Source organism: Chiloscyllium plagiosum, unplaced genomic scaffold, assembly GCF_037043375.1.
Source record: "Chiloscyllium plagiosum isolate Xiang-an unplaced genomic scaffold, Cpla_swu_hap1 HiC_scaffold_12, whole genome shotgun sequence".
NCBI classification, from domain to species: Eukaryota; Metazoa; Chordata; class Chondrichthyes; order Orectolobiformes; family Hemiscylliidae; genus Chiloscyllium; species Chiloscyllium plagiosum.
This window is the reverse complement of record NW_028270150.1, coordinates 90424701-90452030: the sequence shown is the minus strand read 5'-3', so window position 1 is coordinate 90452030 and position 27330 is coordinate 90424701. Positions and strand designations below refer to the sequence as shown.

Here is a 27330-nt window from a genome sequence, read left to right as displayed (position 1 = left end):
TTGGTTGAGACATGAGAGACAAGGAGTAGGACAAATGGTTCATGGACTGGGATGTGATAATTCCAGTTCCCCAGTGATCTTCAGTGGATTTCTGCTTTTAGTATTTATCAATAGGCATTAAAAAAAATGAGTGTTGTGCTTCCAGATTTGAAGGTTACAGTGAGGAAGATGAATTGTGTGGCAGTGAGGAAGAAATTACAAAGACATTTATATGGGTTAAATAAGTAGCAAAGCTATGGTTATGGAGTTAATTGTGGGCAGATGTGAGGTCTTGTCCTTTGGATCTGAGGGAGGCCAATCCGAAATGCTTGCTTAATAAAGATGAGGCACTGTGGAGAAGTAAAGGTATTTGTGTGTTGATGTACACAAAAGCACAGGTATAAAAGATGTTTAAGAAAATTAATGGACTGCTGATCCTTAGCTCAAGGGATTGGTGTACAAAACAAAGGATTTGAAGTTTCAGTTGTAATGTGCTTTGATCAGAGCCTGTTTGTGGTCTTGCATTTTCTCTCTGGACTTTGATTTGGAAGAAGAATATTTTAGCCTTCGAAGAGATTCAGTGCAAATCGATCAAAATTACACCTGGGCTTAAAAGATCAAATTATGAAGACCGGCTTTCAAATACCTTTTACTTCTGTGTGATGAAAGAAAGAATGTGTTTATTAGATGACGTTTCACAACAGTAGGATGGACCATAATTCTTTAGAACTGCGTGTGTATTTTGAAATATAATCACTATTGTACATTTGGAAACCAAAGCTGGTGTAGATGATGCCCAGATTATCTGTTTCAGTGATATTGTTTGAATAATGAATACTTTTTTTTTTAAGTGATGATAAGCCCAGGACATTGAGAAGTGCACTCTCGCAGTCTTTGGAAATAGTGTGATACATGTAGGGAACGCTGGATGACTAGAGAAATTGAAGTTTTGGTTGAGAAAGAGAAGGAAGCATATGTCAGGTACAGACAGGAGAGATCGAATGAATCCTTAAAAGAGTATAAAGGCAGTAGGAGTATGTTTAAAAGGAAAATCAGGAGGGCAAGAAAAGGGGCCATGAGATAGCTTTGGCAAATAGGGCTAAGGAGAATCCAAAGGAATTTTATAAATACACTAAGAACAAAAGGGTAACTAGGGAGAGAATAGGGCCCCTCAAAGATCAGCAAGGCAGTCTATGTGTGGAGCTGCAGGAGATGGGGAAATCACTAAACGAGTATTTTCAACAGTGTTTACTGTGAAGAAGGACGAGGAAGATATAGAATGTGGGGAAATAGATGGTGACACCTTGAAAAATGTCCATGGTGGTGCTGGATGTCTTGAAATGCATAAAAGTAGATAAATCCCCAGGACCTGATCAGGGGTACCGCAGAACTCTGAGAGGCTAGAGAAGTGATTGCTGGGTTCCTTGCTGAGATATTTGTATCATCGATAGTCACAAGTGAGGTGTCAGAAGACTTGGAGGTTGGCTAATGTGGTGCCACTGTTTAAGAAAGGTGGTAAAGAAAAGCCAGGGAACTATAGACCGGTGAGCCAGTTGTTGGAGGGAATCGTGAAGGACAGGATTTACATGTATTTGGAAAGGCAGGGACTGAATAGGGATAGTCAGCATGGTTTTGTGCATGGGAAATCATGTCTCACTAACTTGATTGAGTTTTTTGAAGATGTAACAAAGAGGGTTGATGAAGGCAGAGCGGTAGACATGAATCTGTATGGACTTCAGTAAGGCGTTCAACAAAGTTCCTCACGGGAGACTGGTTAGCAAGGTTAGATCTTACAGAATACAGGGAGAACCAGCCATTTGGATACAGAACTGGCTGAAAGGTAGAAGACAGAGGGTGGTGCTGGTGGAGGGTTGTTTTTCAGACTGGAGGCCTGTGACCAGTGGTGTGACACAAAGATCGGTGCTGGGTCCACTACTTTTTGTTGTTTATATAAATGATTTGGATATGAACAGAGGAGGTATAGTTAGTAATTTTGCAGATGACATCAAAATTGGAGGTGCAATGGAGAGAGAAGAAAGGTTACCTCAGATTACAGCAGGATCTGGACCAGATGGGCCAATGGGCTGAAAAGTGGCAGATGGAGTTTAATTCAGATAAATGCGAGGTGCTGCATTTTGGGAAAGCGAACCAGAGCACGACTTATACACTTAATGATAAGGTCCTAGGGAGTGTTGCTGAACAAAGAGACCTTGGAATGCAGGTTCATAGCTCCTTGAAAGTGGAGTCGAAGGTAGATAGGATAGTGAAAAAGGCATTTGGTATGCTTTCCTTTATTGGTCAGAGCGTTGAGTAGAGGAGTTGGGAGGTCATGTTGCAGTTGTACAGGATATTGGTTTGGTCAGTTTTGGAATATTGCGTGCAGTTCTGGTCTCCTTCCTATCGGAAGGATGTTGTGAAACTTGAAAGGGTTCAGAAAAGATTTACAAGGATGTTGCCAGAATTGGAAGATTTCAGCTATAGGGAGAGGTTGAATAGGCAATGGCTGTTTCCCTGGAGCGTCGGAGGCTGAGGGGTGACCTTACAGAGGTTTATAAAATCATGAGGGGCATGGATAGAATAAATAAACAAAGTCTTTTCTTTGGGGTGGGGGAGTCCACAGCTCGACGGCATAGGTTCAGGGTGGACAGGGGAAAGATATAAAAAAGGACCTAAGAGGCAACATTTTCACACAGAGGGTGGTGCGTGAATGGAATGAGCTGCCAGAGGAAGTGGTGGAGGCTGGTAGAATTACAGCATTTAAAAGGCCTCTGGGTGGGCATATGAATAGGAAGGTTTAGAATGCTGGCAAGTGGGACTAGATTAGGTTGGGATATCTGGTCAGCATGGATGAGTTGGACCGAAGGGTCTGTTTCTGTGCTGTTTATCTCTATGACTCTATGTCTGTGAGAGTGGACAGATGAAGCATTGGTTTAACATCTCACGCAAAAGATGGCACCTCTGACAATGCAACATTCTATAGAACTGTAGTGGAGTGAGCTTAGATAACATGCTTAAAACGCCGGGTTTGAACTGGAACTCACTCTCAACGAAGAATCAGCAGAGTGTTACCTACTGAACTTAGTTAAAAATCACACAACACCAGGTTATAGTCTAACAGATCACCAGCTTTCAGAGTGCTGCTTCTTCATCAGGTACCTTTTTTCTGTCTTGTACATTGTCTGCCAAATTTTTGGCCACTAACTTAACCCATCTAGCTCCCTTTACAGTTTCCTCATGTCTTTTCATGACTTTCTATTTTTGTACCATTAGGAAATTAAGCAGCTGTACTTTTGTTTCACTCATACAAGCTATTAATGTGACTTCCAAACATTTAAGACACTGGCACTGATTCCTGTGGCACATCACTTGTTAGGTCTTGGCAACTCAAAAACAACTTATTTATGCCTACTGTTTCTAACTAGTCCTCTGTTCATGCTATTGTGTCACCCCCAAACCATGGTTTCTTATTTTTATTTGTAACCTTTGATGTGGCACTTCGTCAAATGCCCTCTGAAAATCGAATTACAGCATAGCCAGAGGTTCCCGTTTATCCACATTTCTTGTTATTACAGTACTTCCATAAACTCCAACATGCTAGTCAAGCATGAATTCTATTTTATTAAATCATGTTGACTTTGCATGGAGATCTTTTTCTAAAATACCCTACTATATCCTTCTTCATAAAAGATTCTAGCAATTTCCCTATAATATGTATGACGTTACTGGCCTGTAGATTTCTGCTTTCCCTATTTTCTTGGCTGGAGAAGTCACATTTGCTACTTTCTAATTGGATTAGACCATTCGAGAATCTAAGAAATGTTTGGCAATTAAAACTCGTATTTAGGCAGGATTTTTTTTTGCTGAAAAATGTGTTGCTGGAAAAGCGCAGCAGGTCAGGCAGCATCAAAGGAGGAGGAGAATCGACGTTTCGGGCATAAGCCCTTCAGGAATGAGGAGGGTGTGCCAAGCAGGCTAAGATAAAAGGTAGGGGGGAGGGGCGTTGGGAATGCGATAGGTGGAAGGAGGTTAAGGTGAGGGTGATAGGCTGGAGAGGGGGTGGGGGCGGAGAGGTCGGGAAGAAGATTGCACCTCACCTTAACCTCCTTCCACCTATCGCATTCCCAATTCCCCTCCCCCAAGTCCCTCCTCCCTACCTTTTATCTTAGCCTGCTTGGCACACCCTCCTCATTCTGAAGAAGGGCTTATGCCCACAATGTCGATTCTCCTGCTTCTTGGCTGCTGCCTGACCTGCTGCGCTTTTCCAGCAACACATTTTTCAGCTCTGATCTCCAGCATCTGCTGTCCTCACTTTCTCCTAGGGTATTTTTTTTTGCAAGTTATTGGGAAGAAGTCTATCGAGACCTGAGATTTGACTGCTTTTATTCTGATAGTTTTCTTAATACCGAGTGAAGAAACTTGTTTTAAGTTCTTTCCATGTCTTCATTTTCTCATTCACCGTTACCTCTGGGATGTTATTTATATCAGTTTCCTGTCCGGTCTTCACAAAATATCTTTTGAATTCATGTGTCATTTCCTTTCTTCTCCCCATTATTAATACCAGAGACATACTCTATAGAGCTCTCACTTTACTTATACTTCCCTTTTTATATACATAGAACATAGAACAGTGTAACACAGGAACGGCCCTTTAGTCCATGATGTTGTGCCGAATACGACACCAAATGAAACTAATCCCTTCCACCTACCCTTAGTCTATATCCCTCCATTCCTTGTGTATTCATGTGCTTATCCAAAATTCCCTTAAATGCCCTTATTGTGTCAGCCTCAATTATCACCCCTGGCGGTGCATTCCAGACCCCTGTCACTCTGTGTTTAAAAAAAATACTTGCCCTTCACATCTCCTTTGAACTTTTCCCCTTTTATCTTAAATGCATGTTCCCTAATATTAGATGTTTCAACTCTCAGAAAAAAGATTCTGACAGTCAAGCCTATCCGTGCATCTCATAATTTTATAGACTTCTATCAAGTCTCCCCTCGGCCTCCTCCATGTAGGAGAAAACAATCTGATTTTTCTAGTTTCTCCTTACAGTTCATACCCTCTATTCCAGGCAGCATCTTGGTAAATCTCTTCTATACCCTCTTCAAAGCCTCCACATCTTTCCTGTAACATGATGACCAGAATTGAATGCAGTGCTCTAAATTGATCTAACCAAACTCTTATAAAGCTACAACGTGACATCCTGACTCTTGTACTCAATTCCCTGACCAGTAAAGACAAGCGTGCTGTATGCTACTTTACCACCCTATCTATGTACGTAGCCACTTTCAGGAAGCTATGGGTTTGAACCCCAAGATCCCTCTGCATATCAATGTTATTTAGAGCCCTCCCTTACTTTTTCCAAAGTGCAGTACCTTAAACTACCCGGATTAAACTCCATCTGTCATTTGGAAAGATTATTGCAATATACTTTTATTGTCATGTGTACTCCATTGTAAGAGTGCAGTGAAAAGCTTTTACAATGTCTGTCTTCTGACAACATCTTAGGTACAGGTACCAAGGTACAGTTCTTAGATACAGCAGAGGAATAAAAGTCATTCCATTATTTAGAGTTGAAAAGTAAGTTAAAAAATAGGAAATCATTAAAGTATATTACAGTAAGGTAGAAAATTTCAAATAGACATTACAATGTTAGATCTCAGCATAGGGTCTCTGCACATGGTCTGACTGTTAGCACCAGGCCCAGTGTATTAGCTGTCTCCGCTCCAAGCCTCCTACTGCTCCATACCAGCACTCAACTGCTGCAAGGTAAGTGCCTCCCTCAAGCCAGTCTCTGCCCAGGACTTGCTGCCTGCATGAGACTCCAGGGCTGCTTCCCTATGCGCTGCTCCTGGGCCCTCGTGCAGTATCAGTCCATATCCGCAACTGATCTATATCCCGCTGTACCCTTTGACAACCTTCTACACTATCCACAACTCCACCAATCTCTGCAAACTTACTAATGCACCCACCTACATTTTCATGTAACTTATTTCCATATAGCTCAAACAGTAGAGGTCCTATTATGGATCCTTCTGGAATACCACTAGTAACCTCCACCCTGAAAAACACCACCATTCCTCTCTGTCTTCTGTGGGCAAGCCAATCCTGAATCCATGTGGCCAAGTCACCGTGTATCCCATGGATCTTAATCTTCTGGTTGTGTCTATCATGAGGGACCTTGTAGAAAGGTTGACTAAAATCCATGTAAACGATATCCATATCTGTGGAAACACTTGCTATATGTTTTTGTATTTCTAGTTACCTTTCTCTCATGCTCTAAGTTTCGCTTGTTTTGCTTTCACCGTATTCTGTCCAATGGTCTGACGTGCCACTGATCTTTATGGAATTCCAGACCTTTTCTTTCAATTTGATACTGTATTTAACCTCCTTAGTTAATCATGGATGATCCATCCTTAGAATCTTTCTTTCTCACTGGAATGTACCTTTTCTCAATATTCTGAGCTACCTCCTTTAATATCTGCTACCGCAGCTCTAATTCCCTATCCCATAATCAAATTTTCCTGGCTCACTTAAGTCAGCTTGGACTTCATGCCCTCATAATTTTCCTTACTTAAGTTTAAATACTAGTATTTCACTAGAAACACTCAGAAAAAGACACATTTTATGGAACCTTTATATCTTGCACTTGACAGGATATTTTGCAAGAATACCAATTAAAGGGCATAAACACAACTTAGATTGCATGAGAAGAAAATGCTGATTGATTGGCAAGTAGACACTAATTGATTGGAAGAGGCGTTGCCAAGGAAAATGAATCAATTAATAATTGATTGACAACTAGATCCATTGCCCTGAGAAATGAATAAGGGAACGGCTGCCATCTAACTTGTTGACTTGAAACAGTTGCAAAGTATGTACTACATGTCTCGAGAGTTTTTGTGGTGCAATGGGACTGCCCCTACCTTTGAGCCCAAGTTCAACTCCTACCTGCTCTAGGGGAGTGTAATAGCGTCTCTGAACAGGTCGATTAGAAAATATCTATCTGTAAAAGAGGGAGTCCTTGTGCTGCAGTGGAAGGTATGCCAACCCTCAAGGATAGGCGATGACCTAGTGGTATTATCGCTAGACTATTAATTCAAAGACCCAGGTAATAATTTGAGACCTGGATTTTGAATCCCACCATGGTAGGTAGTACATTGTGAAATTTGAATTCAGTAATAATCTGGAAATAAGAGTCTGATGATAACTGTGAAATTATTGTCAATTGTCAAGGAAAACCCATCTGGTTCATGAATATCCTTTCGGGAAGGAAATCGGCCATTCTTATCTGTTCTGGGCCTACGTGTGACTCCAGACACACAACAATGTGGATGACTCTTAACTGCCCTCTGGGCAATTAGGGATGGGCAATGAATACTGGCTGAACTAGTGATGCCCACATCCCATGAATTAATTTTTTTAAACGAGTGTCCCTACTTCTGAGGCAGGAGGCATGTAATAACATGTCTGAGCACATTGCAGATAAGGTATTTTCTAATCAATTCCTGAAGAAGGGCTTATCCCCGAAACGTCGATTCTCCTGTTCCCTGGATGTTGCCTGACCTGCTGCGCTTTTCTAGCAATACATTTTCAGCTCTGATCTCCAGCATCTGCAGACCTCACTTTCTCCTCATTTTCTAATCAATGATATGTATGTCTCTTCCAGTCCATGCAAATGCACCACATTGCAAGCCAAAATGACACTTGGTTGTCTGTGGAATTCTTCACACATTCAAAATTATCCAGTAAATATTAACCAATTGGAATTTCATCTAACTTTAGACACTGTTGTGAGCTTTGGAGGCATGGGAGTTGAGTACAGTTTTGCGAACCATCGAAAACTTATTGATGCTGCGTAGATGTGGCATGAAACAGCTAGTTTCACCTATTGCTCAACTGTTTGAGATACCTTCCACGTCCGGGCTATTTGGAGGTATACTGAACACTCTTCATAATACAGTAACAAGATACAGTCATCAACCAAAAAGACTTCCCAAACACTGGTGGATTGTACCAAATAGTTATAGACAGCAAAGCCCTATCCACTGACTGCACCCAATCAACCACTGTTTTCAAAACTCAGAACACAGTATACGACATTAAATGTGATTCGCAACTGGACAGCACCACGCTGGATGATCCGAATGTGCGAAGGATTATGCTGATGACTAATTTGGGCTCTGTGTGCACTGCAAACTACGTATACCAATACAGTAGGGCATTATTCTTTCAAAGAATCCTTACAGTGTGGAAGCAGGCCATTTGCCCCATTGAGTCCACACTGCCCCTCTGAAAAGCCCAGACACACCCCCTACGTTATCCCGTAACCCTGCATATCCCTGAAAACTGGGGAATATTTGAACAAGCCACTTTTCTAATTGATTTATTGTTTTACCTTTCCCCTTTATTCCTGATTCTTCACATTGACATTGAGATAAATTCAAGAACAGGAAAATATTGTTTTGAAAATCTTTATTGCCATCTATAAGTTAAATACATGCCATGCTTAACAGAACTGTTTAAATATTCATTTTAATTGCATTTAACAATATAGTATGACATTTGTGATTATTAATACATAATTCAAAACTAGATATAATTTATTATATTTCTTTATGGAAAGTCTCATTACCAAAGCCAAAGACAAAAGATACTGTTGATTTTTAATATTTTAGTATTTTTAATATCTAAGCAATTCTGTTCCCTCTGCCTTATCTCCAGCAAGAGGACTTGTCACCACTGCTACTCTGTAAAGAAACTGTTGGCAGATACATGCTGGAGGATTGTTACTGAGTCATCCTATATGTATTTCTTGCCCATGATGAATGATGTGACCTGTACCAGGTGCTTCCCCACAGTGACATGACTAAGATTTGGCACTTATTGTTGATGATTGACGATGATTGCTCCTCGTCATTTGGTGGCACTGTATGTGAATTATCTTCGATATGCATTCCTTTTGTTTTGGTTTGCATGCTTTGCCCATTCTTGCCAATGTTTGTTCATCTCCCATATTGCTACCTTGCCTTCTTACCTTGTATGCTGTGTTCAGTTTATTACATCTTTCCAAACCTAAGCCCTTGCCTCCAAGATTTAGTTAAGCTGTCTCTTCGCCCTAGTTGTGTATTTCGCCAGAATATTGTTCCGAACATGGTTTCAAGGAAGACTGTTCCAAAGGTACAGCTTTCTTAGGGGTGGAGATGAATTTATAAAACATTCCAAGGTATCAAAAAAGCAGTTTGGTAAGCATTTGACTTCAGGAGTGCACCATATAAGCTTATTATCAGTTAAGCTGCAACAATCCATTTTGAGACAAGCTTGCACACATTGAAATGGTCTCATTATTATTTAATAGTTCTTGAATATCTATAGTGTTAATAGACAAGAAATTAGCAACTTGGAGCAAATTCAGTTTCATGCTGTTAGCAAGAATTTGGATGTATGAATGATGAGTGGATCATTGCAATTAATCAATATCATTCTGATGCACATAATATAAATTTGTTTACTTTCTATTTGTATTTAATTCAGAGTGGGTTCTTTATTTGTAGAGCTGTACAACACACACTGAGGCAGATCAGCCTATTGGGGCAGTGCCAGCACATTGCAGCTCTGCTGGAGTAATCTAGAATTAATTTCCCTGTCCCAATCTGCAATTAATGAAACTGTGATGCATTATATCTACTTTACCGAGCATTGTTACTCAGAGCCAAATGGATAAAGCTGAATAGTTTCCAAGAAGTACTGTGATAGTAACTTGCATATTACCTTGTGAGCCTAGAATATTTTGCTGAAATGTTTCATGCTGAAGAAATGGAGAAATTGATGTTGGAAATATTACTATAGATGTTTTGAAGATTGAGGCTATGAAAGTTTTTGAGATGAAGTTTTGTTTTTTTACTGTACAGAATGTTCCAGTAATACATGATCTAAATTTATTTATTTTATACTCTTAATCAGCAAAGCAAGCTAATGACAAGTGGAAGTGTTATGATGGAATAAGATGCTTGTGGACAAATTGGAACTTTTATAATGTAATCGGGTGCTTTGAATTCTGTTTTGCAATTTAGTGGTGCATAGTATATTACATCATTATGTTAATCTACCAAGCAGCCTTTTTTACCATCATCTTATAATGGCAAAAGAATCCTTGTTACCTCAGTGTTTATTACTGTGATATGCAGCACGCTTCTGTATTATTTGTAAAGCCAGATTTACTTCAGAAAATGAAGTGCATCACTCTGAACGATTGATCCCTTGGAACTATCCAAGCTGGTCAGTAACTTGAAGTCACTCTTTAAAGCCATCATAACAGTCTCAAACTTTAGGGTCTCCAGCGTGCATATAAAGGTGTTATCTTCTTTTAGGACAAGCCGTGCACCACTTTCTGATTTAATGAAGTACTTAAACTGGATGGCATGTGATGACACTACAAATTCCTCAGGAAACCCATCTAGGCGGCTTTTTGACACTTGAATAATGCGTGTTTTTACTCTTGTTATGAAATCTGAAGCATTGCAGTAGATTCTGAGACCATGAGTGCGGTCATGGCTGTCGATTATTTCCAGGAATGTTGTTGCTGACCCTTCCCGCATGCTCACAGACTTGGCTGTCAGAGCATCTGTCAGAGGCTTTATTTGATAGAATTCTGCCTCCCTTGCCAAAAGTTGAAACTCTTGAAATCCTTCTGGTAAGAGAAGCTCGCCATTTCGCAAGAAGTTGAGGACATGCCTGAACAGTGTGCCATCACGATCTATGAAGTAATTCCCATCAGCATCAACAGTATTCTGAATTTTGCCATTCACTAAAGCTTCTGGTAAGGAATCGGCATATTTGGTTAAAGTAGATCTCTGTGTTGTGTAAAGGTGCCCACCTACATTAATAGTGATCACGGACGACTTGCAGTTCTTGCCTTTATGCAAACCTTCTGTAATGTTGCATTTTCCTTCACAGGCAGTTTCCTTCTTGTTGATCTTCCCTTCCATTCCACACGTCTTGATATTAATTAGGCGTTGGTGGGTTGCATTTGCTGGTTGTAAGGAAGACCTGTGCACATATAAGAGAAATAATGAAATGGAAGTTGGCAGGGTTTCATAAGATCTCAGCACTTTTTCACTATAAATGATATTTCAACTTAGCATTACAGTAAATTTGCAACAACATAGTTTGATACCAAAATTTGCCCTTATGTCTCGAAATGCAGAAGTGCATTTGTAACCTCTTGGTAAATTAAACCTGTCTGACTTTTTTTTTTCAGACATCAAAAATTGCATCTGTGTGGAAGATGTTCCACAGGCAGTCTGTCGTGAGATTTGCTCTCCACTGGAAGGGAACTAATATTGATATAGATGTTATTTGTGTGCACAAGCACTGACCTATTTTGTTCATATGCATTGGTTGCTGTCTGTGATTTCTCAATAGCTTTGGTGAAACAACAGAGCTAATCTCATTCTCTCTAATGCAGACAAATGATTTTAAAACTGTTCACTTCAGAAGGAAGTGTTTTTGTGGAAGGCTTCCAAATTTCCTATTTGGAACTAGAAAATTAAATTGTTAGAGACTACTACACTTCCACGTCACTTTCCACAACAGACAGAATCTAGTTGGAATTCAAATGCATTTGTTAAAAACTTTGATCGTTTGTCTTATTTTCAAATAAGAAAATATACTGTATATTTCTCCACAGTCATTCTGGTTATCCAGTCTTTACTAATTGAAACGTAAATATTTCATTGAATTTGAAGGACTTGGCATGTTTCTTTTATGGGATTTACTGTAACTCCTGCATGCAGGAATTTAGCACTGATGATATATTAGGCTGTCCATTTCAGGTGACAGAGTGATATTGTTCAGAAATGGCCAATTACATTCTCAGTGCATAAGTTGTCATAAGTTGCATAAGTTCTATCAACAAATGCATCAAGTTAGATCCCATCTACCACTGCCTAAGAAAAGGAACAGGAAATGACTTCACCACAGGAAATGACATCACCATCCCAAAGAAACCCAAACATATAAATAGCAAACAGGAATTTTCAGCATTCCTTCACATGAAGTCCACTGAAGATGTTACCTAGTAAGGTAATGAAACGTCTGGAAATGAACCTTTCAGCTCAGCGAGCAAACCACATCCATAAGTTCTCAACAGAATTAAACATTTTGGTCCAAATATTGTTAAAGTTATATTTTCCTATTTTTGGAAGCACAATTATTTAAAAGCTTTACTTGCAGATTTTTTTTGTCTGATTATTGACATTCAATAATTTATTTAAGACATTTCAATGAATTTCTTTTGATGTCATTAAATTCATTCTAAGCTGGTTTCTCCCTGCCAATTGGACTATAATTCTTTCACTTGTATCTTGTTATCTATTCCACTGGCTGATGGAAACATGACTTCAAATATGCAGCAACTTGAGAACTTATGGACCTTCTCTCTTGTTTGTGTGGTTCAATAAATGAGAGGGTACCAACACTGTTCACAGGGAATGAGCTAATAGTGTTCAAGACGTTAACTGACTTGATTTTTAGGCTCAGATTTGCAGAAGTGTGGTGATTCCATGCATCAGTTAAAATGGCTCCATGACCCAGAATACAGCCCCCATTTCCAACAGAACCTATTTTTGCCATAGCGTAAAGGTGTGGGATGTGATTCGCACACATGGCGAATCCCAAACCTGGCAGGGTCATTTGTACTCAGCACAGAGCTAAAACAGCCTCCAGTGCTGGAGCATGGGCTGCTTTCTATTGAATAAGCTTTGTGATTCTTGATCATGAATACACATAAAAGGTGCATAAGGTCTGTGGAACTGTCAAGTTATTTAAAGAGCAGTAGTTTTAACTTGGAGAAAGAAAGGTTGGTAGGAAAAGATTATTTGGCCTGGAGGATAGGAGGGTCTCTGGGGCTGGTGGAGGAGTAAAGGTTGGCGTAGAAGGGCTATAAGGTGGGTGGGTCAAGCATTACCAAGCAGAGGGCATTGAGAGTGGGTGGAGAATAAATTATGAGTGGGATGTGGGTGGAGGGAGGTAAGGGCCAACGGACCTGACCACCTTCATTAGAACTGGATTTGAGTCTCCAAGCACTGACTGCGCTTTTTAGATATTTCACTTTGGGTACTCATCAGCTGCTGTGATTGCATCTGTGCTGTTTTTGGGGGGGAATGGACCAACTCCAGTAGCCCCCAACTCATATGAAAATCTGGTCATTTGGGCCTCTTGCTTCCAAGGTGAGTGTGCCACACTCAGGCCTGGATCTTTCTCTGGACAAGTTAGAAAGCATGTGAGGGAAACCTAGACCAACATATTGCTGAAGTGCCTGAATTTTGCACGAATGTGTAGAAATAAGCTCACATAGGAAATGATAAAAGGTTTGTATCTCTGTGTATGAATTAAGCACAATGTAAAGGTTCTCAATTGACAATATATCATGGGCTGGAAACACAGAAATCCCAACTCTGAAGTCAGGTGAAGAAGATGGCTAAGTTTAAATTAGCTATTTGTTTTGAACAGCAAACTAATGAGACATTTACCACGTGTTGAGGTTGATATGAATTTGAGACGTAGTGTTAACCACAAATGTGCAGTGTACTTCAATGTAGACAAGAAGAACTTCAGTTATTGGTGTTGATGTTCTTGTAGTTTTTGTGGAAGTTAATGTTTAATCAGAATTCCAGGAAGAATGTTACAATCTTGAATTGGTCAAGTATCTATATTAGAATTCAGGAAAATTGCTTGGAAAGCTAGCCGTAGGTTTAAAGTACTACTTGATATTGTGTTCAAGTGCAGTTTGTATAGTCATTAGTAGCCTCAATAGGTTAGAGTAATCTGCAAAATAGGGTAATCCAGCAATTGCTCAATAATGCAGTTTAGGGAAGGATGGTGTATTGTATCATGCAGGATGTTAGCTGGAACGTAGAAAAACAGTTTTTGGAAGAGGGAAGATGATCAAACAACAATGTGCCCTGCAAGCCAGAGTGTTACATTATAGAGTTTGATGTAGCCGATAAAGTGTTGTGTTTTTTGTTTAACCTCCATTCTAAGAATATGGGTGTTGCTAGCAATGCTAGAAATTATCCCCGATTCCATGTTTCCCTTGAGAAGCTGGTGATGAACTGCTTATTTGAACCACTGTAACCACAAAGTGAAAGTCCTCCCACAGTGATGGTTAGATGGAAAATTCCAGGATTTTTGACCCAGCAACCATCGACGAGTGGCAATATTGATATCAACACTGCAGGTTTAGAGAATATGAGATCTCTTGATTGATCTTGACAGTTCTTGAAAGATACCAAAAAAATGCATAGAAATGTTTCTTTCAAATGTTTTGATCTGGACAAAGGAATGTAAAACGAATTGACTTTATGCATTTAAGAAATTGTTTGGTATTATGTTAGTAGGATTGAGAGGATTTCCTTAACAGAGTTTATTGATTTTTTTTTTTGTTTCAGAAACACAAGAATTAGAGATGATTTGACAGAGGTCTTTTAAATTATGATTGGTTTGGATAAGGTAATTTTAAAGGGAATGTCTCCTGTCGTGGGTGAATCCAATACCAAAGGTCCTAAGGGTTGGGCAGTTGCTAATAGATTCAGTTAGGAAATAAGGATACTTAACCTTACTTGAGCATAGAGGTAGGGGCAAGAACAGACTCTTCAGCCTTTCAAGTCTGTTTTGCTATTTGATGAGGTTGTAGCTGATCTTCCACCTCAATACAGTTTTCCCTCATAAGGGATAGAAAGTGGAAAGTACTGCAGGAGATGGTTGAGGTAAACAACTGTATGGTTTCAAAGTAAATTAGGTGTGTGGAAAAAGGTAAATGTCCTGAAAGCTGAGATTAGTTGATTAAATGGTAGGAGAGTTGTATATAAACACAACAAACTATTTGGGTGGAACATCCCTTTTGGTGTTTACTCAATATGTCCAAGTCAGAATGGTCTATAGCTTTGATGGGAATCCGGGGGTGGTGGTGTTTCTAAGCACCACCTGTTCCGTTCTTACATTGTGGTGAAGGTTGTCAGTTTGTAAAATAAGTCTTTAGCAAGTCTCTACAGTGCATCCTGTGGATACTATACACTTCATGGTACCTATTGGTAAAATGAATGGATACTTAAGGTGGTGGATGGGAGAGTAATCAGCTGGATTGTTGTGAACTGTCTGTGAGCTTCCAGAGTGTAGTTTCAACTGTTTCTATCTAGGCGTGTTCACTCCATCACAGGCCTGACTTCCTCCTTGTAGGTGGTGAATCATTTTTGGGAAGTCAGGAGGTGACCACTCACCACAGTATCATATATATTAATGTTATAGTTTTGGATTTCAAGACAGTGGCAGATGGATATGGATAAATTCTGTGAAGGATTTCTTAAAAGTCTAGATATTCTTTGAACAATGACCTAAATACATTAGTATGAGAAAACATGTAATTACAGTTAAAGTGCCTGGAAGAGTCCCTGAGAGTCAATAGATAAAATGTTTAGAACAGTTGGGTTTATGAAAGGCAAATTTCAGAAAAATCCAGAGTTCAGTTCAGAAGATTATAACAGTTTCTCCTCACAGGAGGATCAAGTCAGTTCAGGGAAGCCAGTCACCCTAGCTGAAATATTGCAGTTTGTGGAGCTTCAAAACCAGGAGAGTTTGGACAGAAAACTTCAAGGTGTTAAAACATGAAGGTTTAGGCCATCAGAATCGTGAAAGGTTTGAGGCAGCAGAGTTGGAAAGGAATTGTGAAATTGTCTCCACAACTGGGGAAGTTCAGTTCAGTGAAGATTTAAAAGGTAGACATAGGAGTGATAGTTACCTGGCATTAGCTCGAATGGATGGTGTTGGGAAACAGGCTGAAACATTTTTTTATGTTTGTGTTGAGATCCTCCTAACAGCCTTTTCAGGTTTTGTTTGTTTTTATTTGTGGAAGAAGCTCTATTGTTAAAGAACACCCACAGCCTTGTGTGACAATATTTCAGTGACTAATCACCATGGTGCAACTTATCACCAACTGCAAAAGCTAAATATATGATCTTTCAGGCCAGATTTCACTGTGGGATCTGACTTGTTCAGCTGAGGTGATAACATGACCCAGCCTTTGAACTTTTTGTAGCTTTCACAGTTTAAATTTCTGATCAATGACCATCTCCAGCTGTTTATTGGTCAGGGATTTGGTGACAGAAGTGCCATTGAATGTGAAGGAGATGTCGTTGGAGATGGTGAACCTCTGACGTTTATATGCCACAAAGGTTTCTTCCTGTTTACAAGCTCAATGCTGTATATGCCGACGATTCACTGGTGACTAAACATCAAAATCATTCCTTTGACTGTAGGTCTTGCAGACATGAAAGTTAATATATAGGTACATTTCTCTGGGTTGTAATGAAAATTGAGTCATTTTTATTTGGTCATCTTTATTCCTGCTAATAGCTAGGCTGGGTCTTCTCTGATAGGTTTGATTTATGTGAAATGCTCTGTACTAAATTAGGTACCACAAATGAAATAAAAGGTTTAAGTGAACCAATTTCATAATTTTTTTTCCTAACCTCCAAAAATCCAACAAATTAACTAAAAGTAGATAAATGAACATGCAGAATTTGCAATCGCATAACTTGATCTTGTCAAGCATTGAAATCATTGTAAAAGCAGGTTTAACTCTTGACCTGTTGTAGCCTATCATTTACATTGTTCCAGAAGACTGAATAGGCAACGTTTTTCAACCCTCCTCTGACCACATCTGTTAGCCCATCATGAACGATAATATTTAACATCATCTAGTTAGGAAAGTGTGAAGATAGTTAGAGCCATAAAAGGGCATTTTAATAAATTGCAAAGAGTTAACTTTGTGCATATCTTTAAACGTGAGCTTTTGAAAGTGTTGTTAGTGCAGTCAGTTCTCTGGTCTCTTTGTAATGCATCTGTCCTTGTACTGGCATACCTACATTGTTCTAATACCAGTGCTCCACAATGGTCTCTTTGAGGATGATGATGAATTCAAAGTCAGTCACAAGACTAACATGATTTAAACAAAACGTGCGTTAATTCTGAAAGCTTAGGGAAATAATGTGACATTGTTGTTTACAAATCCTCAGAAAAGTCACATTAGAGTGTAATATGAGTTTACTATTCTTGATCAGGACAATTCTGATCAAATAGTGAAGTAGCATAGTGATTATGTTTGTGGACTGATAATTCAGAGACCTGGAATTATGATCCAGATTCAAGAGTTCAAATCTTGCTACAGCAGGATAAATCTGAAATAGAAGCTGGTGTTAGTAATCATGACTCTGAAACTAACGAATTATTATAAAAACCTATCTGATTTACTACTGTCCTTTCAGAAGGTCATCCACCTTCTTTATCTGACACAGATGATTCCAGATGCGCAGAAATGGGGTTGGCTTTAACTGGCCTCTGAAATGACGTAGCAAGCCACTCAGTTGCATCCTACTGCTGTAATAAAGCATATGATTAAAAGTGACTTAGCTTTCATTGAGAGATCAGATTTGATTAAACATAGATGTGTACCCTGAAACAAAAACTGAAATTGCTGGAGAAACTCTGGCAATATCTGTGGGAAGAAAGTAGAGTTAACATTTAAAACCTCTTCATAGTATATGCACATACACCAGTCCTCCTTTATGAACAAGTGGGAACTTAAACATAAATTGAGACAGCTGTACAGAAACTAGTGAAGTGAGGAGTCTAACAAATGTTAACATTATCGTACCTTCCAGCCAATGTCCAGACCTCTCTGTCACCATCCTTAAGTATGTCCTTCCTCATGGCAGGACAGGAGAGCACACTTGTGTTCGTTTGGAAAGGGTAACTCTGAGAGTCCTGAACTTTGACTCTGGACCTCGTGAAGTAACATGACCGTCAGATCAAGTGTGGGTAAGGAAACCTGTTTAATGCTACCTACCACTCCCTACCAGCTGATAAGTCAGTGATCTTCCATATTGAACACCACTTAGAAGAAAGTAATAACAAAAGCACAGAATTTACTCTGGGAGATTTCATTATCCATCACCTTGGCTGGTTTGATAATATCACCACTGACAATTGGTTGCTGCGGGTAGTGAAAAAACCAAGCAACTTGACCTTGGCCGTGCCAGTTTAGCCATTGCAGATAATTCTGTTCATGACAGTATTGGTAAAAGTGACCATCTCTAGTCCCAGTGGAGACTTCATACTAAGGACACCCTCCATTTGTTGCATGGCACAGCCATTGTGCTAAGTAGGAATGATTTAGAACAGAAAGAGCAGCTCAACTGAGCAATGACGAGGCAGCATGGGTTGTCAGCAACACCAGAATTGTTGCTGCAAGCCATGTACTCATGACCAAGTATATCTTTCAGCCTCCCATTTCCATCAAGCCTAAGGGAATCAACTTTGGTTTAATGAAGAATAGGGGAAGAAAGTGTCAGAATCAACACCCGAGAGCATCTAAACCTGAGGTTCCAACCAGCTGAAGGTACAGCACAAGACTCCGTGCATTCTGGCCTGCAGCAACAACATGCTATCAACAGACTGAAGGTTTCTCACAACCAATGCATCTATCAAAGCACTATGATCCTGCCACAACAAGTCATGAATGTTGGTGAGCATTTAAACAATTAACAGGATGGAGGGACTTGATGACCATCCCAACCTCACTAATGGCACAGTCAACATTTGAATGCAGTCTGAAGTGTTGGCAACCATCTTCCGATTATCCACTTTTGCCACTTTGAGTTCCCCACCCCCATGTATTTAGCTCATTTAACACGCTGTATGTGGATCAAGAAACAGTGAAATACACTGCATACAGCGAGATGGTACTTGACAACATTCCAATGATGGTACTGAATACTTGTGCTCCAGAGCTAGCTGTACCCCTAATCAAGTTGTTCCAGTACAGCTACTTGACAATGTTCAGAGTTCCTAGATATACCCTGTCCACAAAAAAACAGAACATGCCTATAATAGATAATTACTGCCTATTATTATACTTTCTCTCAACAGGAAAGTAACAGAAGAGAACCACAAGATTGGTGGGCAAGTGCTGAGTGATAGCAATGACCTGCTTACCGTTGTGAGGTTTAAATTTCTCCACTTGGCTGCAGTCCTCATTATAGCCTTGGTCTAAACATTGATGAGAACATCTCTCATCAAGCAGCAAATGACCAATGTGGTATCCAGGGTTCCTCATAACGTTGACATCAATGCTAATCAAGGAAAACTCTCCAAGAGCTGGAGTCATATCTGGCTTAAAAGATGATGATCTGAGGCCAATTATCTCAGCCCTAGAAAATCACTGTGTACAGTTCTCCTATTAGTATACTGACATTCAAGAAGGTCAACGTCATCCAGGTCAAAGCAGTTAATTTAATCAGCACTCCATCCATCATCATCAACCTTCTCTCCTGTCATTACTGGTGCACTGTGGCTGCAGCATGTTTACAAGATCCTTGCCAAGGCATCTTTAACAGCATCCTCAAATTGGCAAACTTTATTACTAGAAGGACAATGACGTGCACTGCCATCTGCAAATTCCCTCCAAGTCATGCATCATCCTGCTTTGAAACTATATCACTGTTCCTTCACTGTATGGTATCAAAATCCTTTAAAAACGTCTTATCTAGCAGCACTGTCGGTGTACCTATTCCACATGGACAGTTCAGAGAAGGCAGCTCACCAGTATTTTCTCCAGGACACCCGGGTTTAGGCAATAAATGTTGGCCTCACCAGCAATGTTCATATCCTGCAAATGAATAATAAAAAAAAAATGTCTGTTTTTCACTTTATTAAATAGAGTGAGTTGTGCAAGGGATTTGGAATTTATTTTCTGGTAAGGCTGTGGTACGTTTACCTCTTTGGACAAGCCAGTAAAGATAATGTGGAACTGGACCATTTATACCAAATGAATGCTGATACCGGTGGGGCAGATGTACCTGGAGAAAGCCTTTCTGCTCCTGTTCATTATCTAGTAGTAATGCAGGGAGTCTGTGGTGAATATCTGGCTAGGACAAAATAGATGTGGTAGCGGTTGAACAGACTGTCCACACTTGCTGTCAGTGTTTACATAAATAATAGTCAATAATATGTGGTTTTGGGGAATACCTGTATAGGAGAACAAGAGATGAGCACAAGAAAGGAGTGGCAGGGGGAGATCATTTGGAGATGGGATGAAGAAGGTAGCTGGCCAGAATAGAAAAGATTAATAAAGCAGCTGCAATGGTACTAATTTTTAAAATGCTGCCAAAAGATTCCCCAGTTGTTAATCATTATCAGGAGACAGAGGAACTTTCTCTCTGGCTTTTTTCATCTTGCCATTTCAGTATTTTTGCTTGCTGCCTTTGATGAAGCACTGTAGTCAGTGTTCATTCTGAGGTTTGTTGAGAATGTTTCTGAAGAAACCTACAAGCATTTGGTTAAATTTGTATTATGGATCAAAAGCTAGACATTTCTCTTGCTCAGGGTTTTATAAATTTGTGAGCTACATTCTGTAAAATGTGAAATAAAATCAGTATTCAAAGTCACATTGGAGACAATTGGCTCACAGCTGCTCATGTTTATTTAATAGTTATTCTGAATTAATTTTGTGATACTCCATGCTTGGTTACAGGGTATTTTTTTTATTATTGTGACGTTTCATTTGTCAGTAGAAAAAGGAAAAAGGATTTCTGCACTGTGGTCTTACTGTTAGAATAACTCCATTTGCTTTTGTGTAAGAAAATCTTGTTTGAACCCCTTCTTTCTTACACTACCTTGCCCAATCTCCATTCTTTTAATTGTTACTCGGGTCACTGTTATAATCTGGCTGAACTTGACATTTGGTAAGCGCTCTGCTCTAAAGGAAATAAGAAAAGGTTGCTGTTCCATTTAAAATCTCTATCTGCATTGTGTCTGGATGATTGAGACACATTCAGCAATTCTCCAATTTGCTTTGAACCAGGAAGGCAAACAGCAGTGGCTTCTCCCTTTGAATACAGTAACAAGTTAGGTGTAAATTGTCCATCCATCCTATAATCATTCTGTGCAATTAAAGGAGTAGTGGAGAATTCATTTCTGTTGGCTTACTGTTTTCCTTTTTAGCCAGGCGGGTTTAGGGAACCGAAACCATGGCTTCTGATGCATCCTGATGGAAAATCGACAGATTTTGCTGTTATGGATTTTAAGTGCTCTTCAATGCTGTGTGTGATTCTCAAAACTCATTTTGGTTTTCTTTTCTTTCCATGTTCAGAAAAACTAACATTTGAAGGAGTTGTGGTTCAGCGTGCAGAATGCAGACCAGCTGTCAATGAATCTTACATGAGATTAAAAAGGTCAGTAGTAACTTTGAGAGCAAAGCAACATTTTATTTAAATTCACTGTTTGACACGCTGTGATCTGACGTGCATTAAGTGGTTCTGACTTGATGCATACCCAGTCAGAGTATTGCTTAGGTCGTGAAATTCTAAATTAATTTACCTTCTGTGTAAATGAATGGAGCTTTTCACCAAAATACTGTGATGTGCTACTCGAGGCTCCCTATTTTTATAGGGGAAAGAAAACCACTCACTTTTTCCAGGAGATATCGAGTGTCCATTCATCAATGTTAGATGATCCATCTAGAAGCCGCCTTTTTTCTGGACTGTTCACAAGATAATTTGCCAAAAGGCAAAAGGGTTCATGTCATGTATGATTTTTTTAAAAATTCATCATGGAGTTGGCTCAGTCACTTCTGTGACCCACCTGAGTAACATGGCAACATCCTTAGCATTGATTGAGCTGAAAAACTACGTGAGTTATTGATTATGTGTGCCAGCTCCAGAATGGCGCGTTTGAGACTGGTACGTTAAGTGTTTTAACTTACAAGGAAATTAAGTGCAGAGAAGTTCAAAATTACTGAGAATAATGTTACCAAAATTGAAAAAGCTGAATGAGAATCAAGCAAGCACGAGGGTGTATGGTAAGATAGAAAGCTCAAGATTTTACTTCGTTATGGTGTCAAACCTACCACTCGGTCATGTTGGGACTCCAATATCTGTACTGAGGGGTACATTTACTGCCTCTCAGTTTTACTGCCATTGCTCAAAGGAACATTAGTTTTAGTATTGTACAAAAAGTAGAAACATTGTAGGGTTCTATGTGTCTTTTTAGATATTTCTGCCTTCAGAGTGAATTTAAATCATAATATTTTGGGAGGTTGGCAGTTATTAAAACTGGAAAATAAGGGTCAGTGATGTTTTACTGCATAGCGTTAAGATGCAAGTACATCCCTGTAACAATATTTGCTGGCAATCACACAGAGTAATGGGGAGTGTTGAACGGAGTATAGGGATATTGCCGTAGAAGTGTGGATTTGTGTAATTTTTAGCTGCCACAGCTGGGATTCTGGGAGCTACCTTGTCATCTTGATGCCACTGAGATCTAAAAGTGTGAAGCGGATGGGTAAGTTATGGAAATGCATTTTCCAGAGTTGTGGCCAGGCATTATCAGATAGGTTCTGTCCTTCAGTGAGAACATGTAAAAGTCTGCTGAGCAAAGTGCTTCCGTCAGCATTTTGCCACCAAAGGTCCTGAACTATAAGGTTGTTATCACAATGTTTGAACTGGACTGGAATACATCTGCAGGGTGCTCCAGCATTTGTGAAATTTTTTGTAAATATAAATATAAACAGGCGACTTGCAAATTTTCTTTGCTTTCTGGTGATTGCTAATTAAAATATGCTGCCTCAGCTTCTGTTTATGTTAATGTTCATCCTTTTATTATAGCATTGTATGATTCTTTACAACCTGTGAATTATTCCTCCTAGGGTCGCTATTAGATCACTCCTCAATATATCTCTCAAGCCACTGTTAGTACGGTTGGTCAAATAGCTTCTTCCCATTATTAACTTACCAAATTATCAGGCCAGTAAGTGAAAAGTAGCATGGAAAAATAGACAGCCTTATGTATTAGAAAGGGCCTTAGTGATACGGCATCTGGAGTATTGTGCACTGTTTTGATTTCTATACCTAAGGAAAAGTACACTTTCATTTGTGTACTACAACATTGATTCTGGGGATAAATGCATTTTCCAAAAGTGAGAGATTGATTGGAAAGGGCCTGTGTGTTCTCTGGAGTTTAGACGAATGAGAAGTCATTGTTGTTGAAATGTGTAAGACTTTCAGAATTCAATAGGTCTGATGCTCAGAGACTGAAGCCCAAAACTAGGTACATTTCTTATGTCAGGGGGTTACGAGTCCTTGGCATTCTCTACCAGTGGGATGTAGATATTCAGCCATTCTGTATATTCAACACCGGTCAATAGATTTTTTAGGAGAAAAATGAGATTGTGCAAGAAAGAGGAGGTGAGGCTGGAAAAAAGCCATGATCTTATTGAATAACAGAGCCACTTTAAGGGACCATATGGCCTATTTTTGCACCTATTTGTACGATATAGAGTCATAGAGATGTACAGCAGACCCTTCGGTCCAACTCGTCCATGCAGACCAGATATCCCAACCCAGTCGAGTCCCACCTGCCAGCACTTAGCCCATACCCCTCCAAACCCTTCCTATTCACATACCCATCCTGATGCCTTTTAAATGAAGCAATTGTACCAGCCTCCACCACTTCATCTGGCAGCACATTCCATACATGTACCACCCTCTGAGTGAAAAAGTTGCCTCTTAGGTCACTTTTATATCTTTCCCCTCTCGTCCTAAACCTATGCCCTCTAGTTCTGGACTCCCCCACCCCAGGGAAAAGACTTTGTCTCTTTATCCTATCCGTGCCCCTCATGCTATCTGTTAAAATAGCTAAGAAGCAGTCTAAACTCAGCTCTTTTCATCCAATACAAAACGGCAAGTCACGTAGAACAGTGAAGTATCGTGCAACATTGCTATTACTTATTGAAGTCAGGATTGCATTCTCCCTCAGCATTGTAGCTCTGGTGTTCGACTTTAACTCCTTGATTTTTAAGCTGGCTAACTTCAACCAAGGTGTCAATCAGAGTAACCATGTGCAGAATTGAGGAAGGGATAGAAAAAAACTCTGCCATGTTGCCTCGATCTAATTGCTATTCACTGACTGTGGTTGGAACGCACGTATGTCTAGGCGCTTTGATGGATTCAGCTATCAGGCCCTCAGACACTCTACTGGTATCGGAGCAACGCTGCATAGGAAGAACGGTCATGTTAGTGAGGCAGTGTGCATCACTGAAAAAAAAAAGTGATCTAATAGAGGCAGGGAGAAAGCTGAGGAAAACAAACATGTTGTCAAAACATAGATAATATTGCATTTAAGGCTCCTGCACGTTTGAAGACAGGAATTAACTGCTTTCAGTGTATGTGCATGACTGTGTTGTACTGTTGCTTGTTTTTTTTTAATATGAAGGTTGTGAAATGAGATGGCACGCACAGGCTTGAAAGATGAATTTACCCAGATAAAGCATTTAAAAGCATAGTCGCTTCACAAAAGATAACCTTATCCACAACCATCAAACTCCCCAGAGTGCTGACCTTTGCAGACCAAGGTTCTTGAATGTTAATTATTCAATGTTATTAATGCTAATTATTCCATGTTTTTAATGCACCCTAGAGTTGCCAAATGCTGAAATAAAAGCAAATTTCAACGTTACTGTTAGACTGATAAAAGTAGCTTAGTTGGGTTCTCCTATTTAAAAGCACCATGTTGTGTTTCCAATCTCATTAAAACTCAGCTGAACCCTGCGGTACTAGATATAATGTATGGAATTAATACAAGTGACTCGTAATTGTAAATTCAAAATCGTATACTGGTTGGAGCAATTGATTTTTATGCTAAGGCTTTTACATCCTTGCATAGGGTGTAGTAACGGACAGACCTGATTAATAAGCTTGTTTTTATTTTCTATTTCTGATCTCCATTGCCTTGACTGGAATTGTTCTGAAGTCTGTGAGTGTTTCTTTAATGCTCCAGACTGTTGAGTAACTTTCCCTTTCTCTGCCATTCTAAAGTAAGCAGAACCACATGTGTCCAACAAGAATCTGACAGATAATCATTTGGTAATGTGACCCTGACGTTTGCAGTAGAAATGTGGCAGAGATGCCGAATGCTTAAGATGGCTGCAGTTGAAAGAGCTGCTGTCAACATACAATTCCCTCCTGATAGATACAAGGAGTTATTATTTGGCTTTAAAAATCCTATGTTTGATGCTGATGTTTGGTTGATTTATAAGTATCTGTGCATATTGATTTGTTTAAATTACTTTGCTGGCGTGGAGAAGTTAGTGAATGAACTGGTTGCTATTGAGCTGCATTAACTACTGGTTAGTGATTCCATCTGTGCTGCAAAGCATTGAGTTCCCTGCCATGGTTTAGCTCAGTAACTCCTCCAAGTGAGTACACACTGCACCATCAAAACAAAATAGCACAAGGCAAGAAATAAAGGATGCTGACATTAATAACTCACTTTTTAAAGAAGTGATACTGGTAGCGGCAGTGTCTCTTGAAGCATGTAATAAAAATAAAGATGTGATCATACACCGTGGAGCCACATTTATAGAACAAAATCTATCAGTTCAGAAACCACTGCAAACAGACTATACAGAGATTGATCATTTTGGAGATTTAGTAAAAATTTCAGTGTTAAACTGAAGGCAGAAGATTGAATCCCAGTTCTGCTCAGCAGTTAATAGCTGAAAGCGGACCAGGATAGCTTACTGAATTGTAAGTACTACTTCAGAATCTAGTCATAAGCGATTAGTTGTGAAATTCAGTTGTGGAGCTAAACGATGCAGTCTTTTCAGAACCTACCTACCTCAGTATCTTTTAACTTGCATTCACACAAGACAACAAGACTCTTCCACCAGTCTTTTACATTCAGTAGGCTAATTTTATTTTTGTGAAATATAACTCCCCAGTTTGGGTTAAAAAAAATCTGTCATCAGAATTCTTGAGTCGTGAAAAATGTTACTGTGCCAACTTCAATCTACAAGTTGCCCAGCATTTTGAAATAGTTTCCGTTACTGGCCCGTGTAACCCAGAGAGAAATTAAAAAAGCTATAAAATCAGCTCAACTGTTAACTATAACTCACTTGTGTCACTGTGCAGTAGCTTCAGAGCTCAGTCTTCAAAATACCTCCATGTTAGCATTTTACAAAAGAAGCAGAATTATACTGAGACACTGTGAAATTTAGTTGCTAGTCTACGGTAAAATACTAAATATGCTAATGCATGGTAAAAGAAGTACATTACATTAAAAAGGCTCTTACCTTCTGGAAGGAGAGACTCCTTCAGTTAGAACCGATGGTGGTTTGTAGTTGAAGTGGTCGTGCCTTGCCAAGGCAGGGCTGTACAGTGAAGAAAAGGAAATGAAGGCTGAGGAGCTGCTGATTGTTGCAGAAGTGTGGTGGCAGTGTGAGTCAGAGTGTCCAGGAGTTGGGTAACTATAAATTATAACCATGAACCCAAGCTACTAAGCACCTACGTTGGATCATCTCGGGGGGAAATTAAACTCATTATACATTACTCATTCAAAACAAAAATGTGGTAGACTGGAGATCTGTCCTGTTTATCAGCTTATTTGATTTAACTCTTACATGGTAAGGCTGTAACCACAAGATTAAGATGATCACGTGAAGTGAGTTCTTGCTCAGCTCCTTCCCTCCTCTTCATATCTGTAATTCATTGTTTTTTTTTCCCTCACGTTTAGTCCTAGCCCAACTACTTTCCCAAAGGTGGTGACTCATGCATTACTTATGATTCCTCAGGTACGGAAAGCTTTCGATATGTTGCTCCCTTGAATAGGTCTGAACAGAGAGTGTACGAAGGGCATCAAAGCCACTGTTGATTTTTACCCAAAGGTTGTCTTCATCATTATTTCTGTCAATACCTCTTGACTTGAATTTAGTTGTTTCTAATTTGCTGTCATACTGGGTAGGATAGGAGGAGGTGTGATGAACCTTGTAGCTTCCCTGCTAGCTGTTCTGACTTCCTTGCCTTGACTATTCTAGAAGGAAGTGATGTCGAGGGAGAGAAATGTTGAAGCCTAATATATTAAGCCTGTTTCAGGGACATTTGAAGCCGACAGTGATATTGACAGAAACCTCAAACACCACCATGTATATCTGACTGCTGTGAGCAACAAAAGCAACACAAAGGAAAATGATATAAATAAGAATGATTCAAAATTTAACAGACTGGTGTGTTATGTCAGTCATGTTGTTAATATATTATCTCAATTGTAATTTGGTATGACTGATTTTTTTTATCAACATAATTTAAAAGCATGAGACTGAGCATTTTAAATGTTAAATTGGGTGCTTACTCAGTCTCTTTCTACATCGCTCTCCTCCTCCCCATGTTTTTAATCTAAATCATTGGCTCTTTGTTATTTCTTACCTCAGTTACTTTCCTCCCTTCCACTGATACTGACTGGTATAT

At 39.5% G+C, this 27330-nt stretch overlaps 2 protein-coding genes across 8 annotated transcripts in view; one reads left to right on the top strand and one right to left on the bottom strand.

Annotated features, from left to right (window-relative positions):
• Positions 1-27330, top strand: part of gtf2f2a (general transcription factor IIF, polypeptide 2a) — a 117870-nt gene that overhangs the window by 64052 nt on the left and 26488 nt on the right. The window contains exon 6 of the mRNA XM_087993056.1: positions 21183-21264. Within this exon, the coding sequence (XP_087849182.1) occupies positions 21183-21264 (82 nt within the window). The remainder of the gene's footprint in view (positions 1-21182; positions 21265-27330) is intronic.
• kctd4 (potassium channel tetramerization domain containing 4) lies at positions 8436-26519 on the bottom strand. Of its 7 annotated transcripts, XM_043700321.2 has the most exons (5): positions 26160-26236; positions 25358-25392; positions 19635-19700; positions 17311-17410; positions 8436-11026 (listed from the first exon to the last, which is right to left on the bottom strand). In XM_043700321.2, exon 5 carries the CDS (start codon positions 10963-10965, stop codon positions 10195-10197), a length of 771 nt encoding a protein of 256 aa, XP_043556256.1. In that variant the 5' UTR covers positions 10966-11026; positions 17311-17410; positions 19635-19700; positions 25358-25392; positions 26160-26236; the 3' UTR covers positions 8436-10194. The 7 variants fall into 7 exon arrangements, with proteins under 7 accessions (XP_043556256.1, XP_043556254.1, XP_043556252.1 ...); XM_043700319.2 differs by lacking the exon at positions 25358-25392 and having other exon boundaries at positions 26160-26297; XM_043700317.2 differs by lacking the exon at positions 17311-17410 and having other exon boundaries at positions 26160-26235.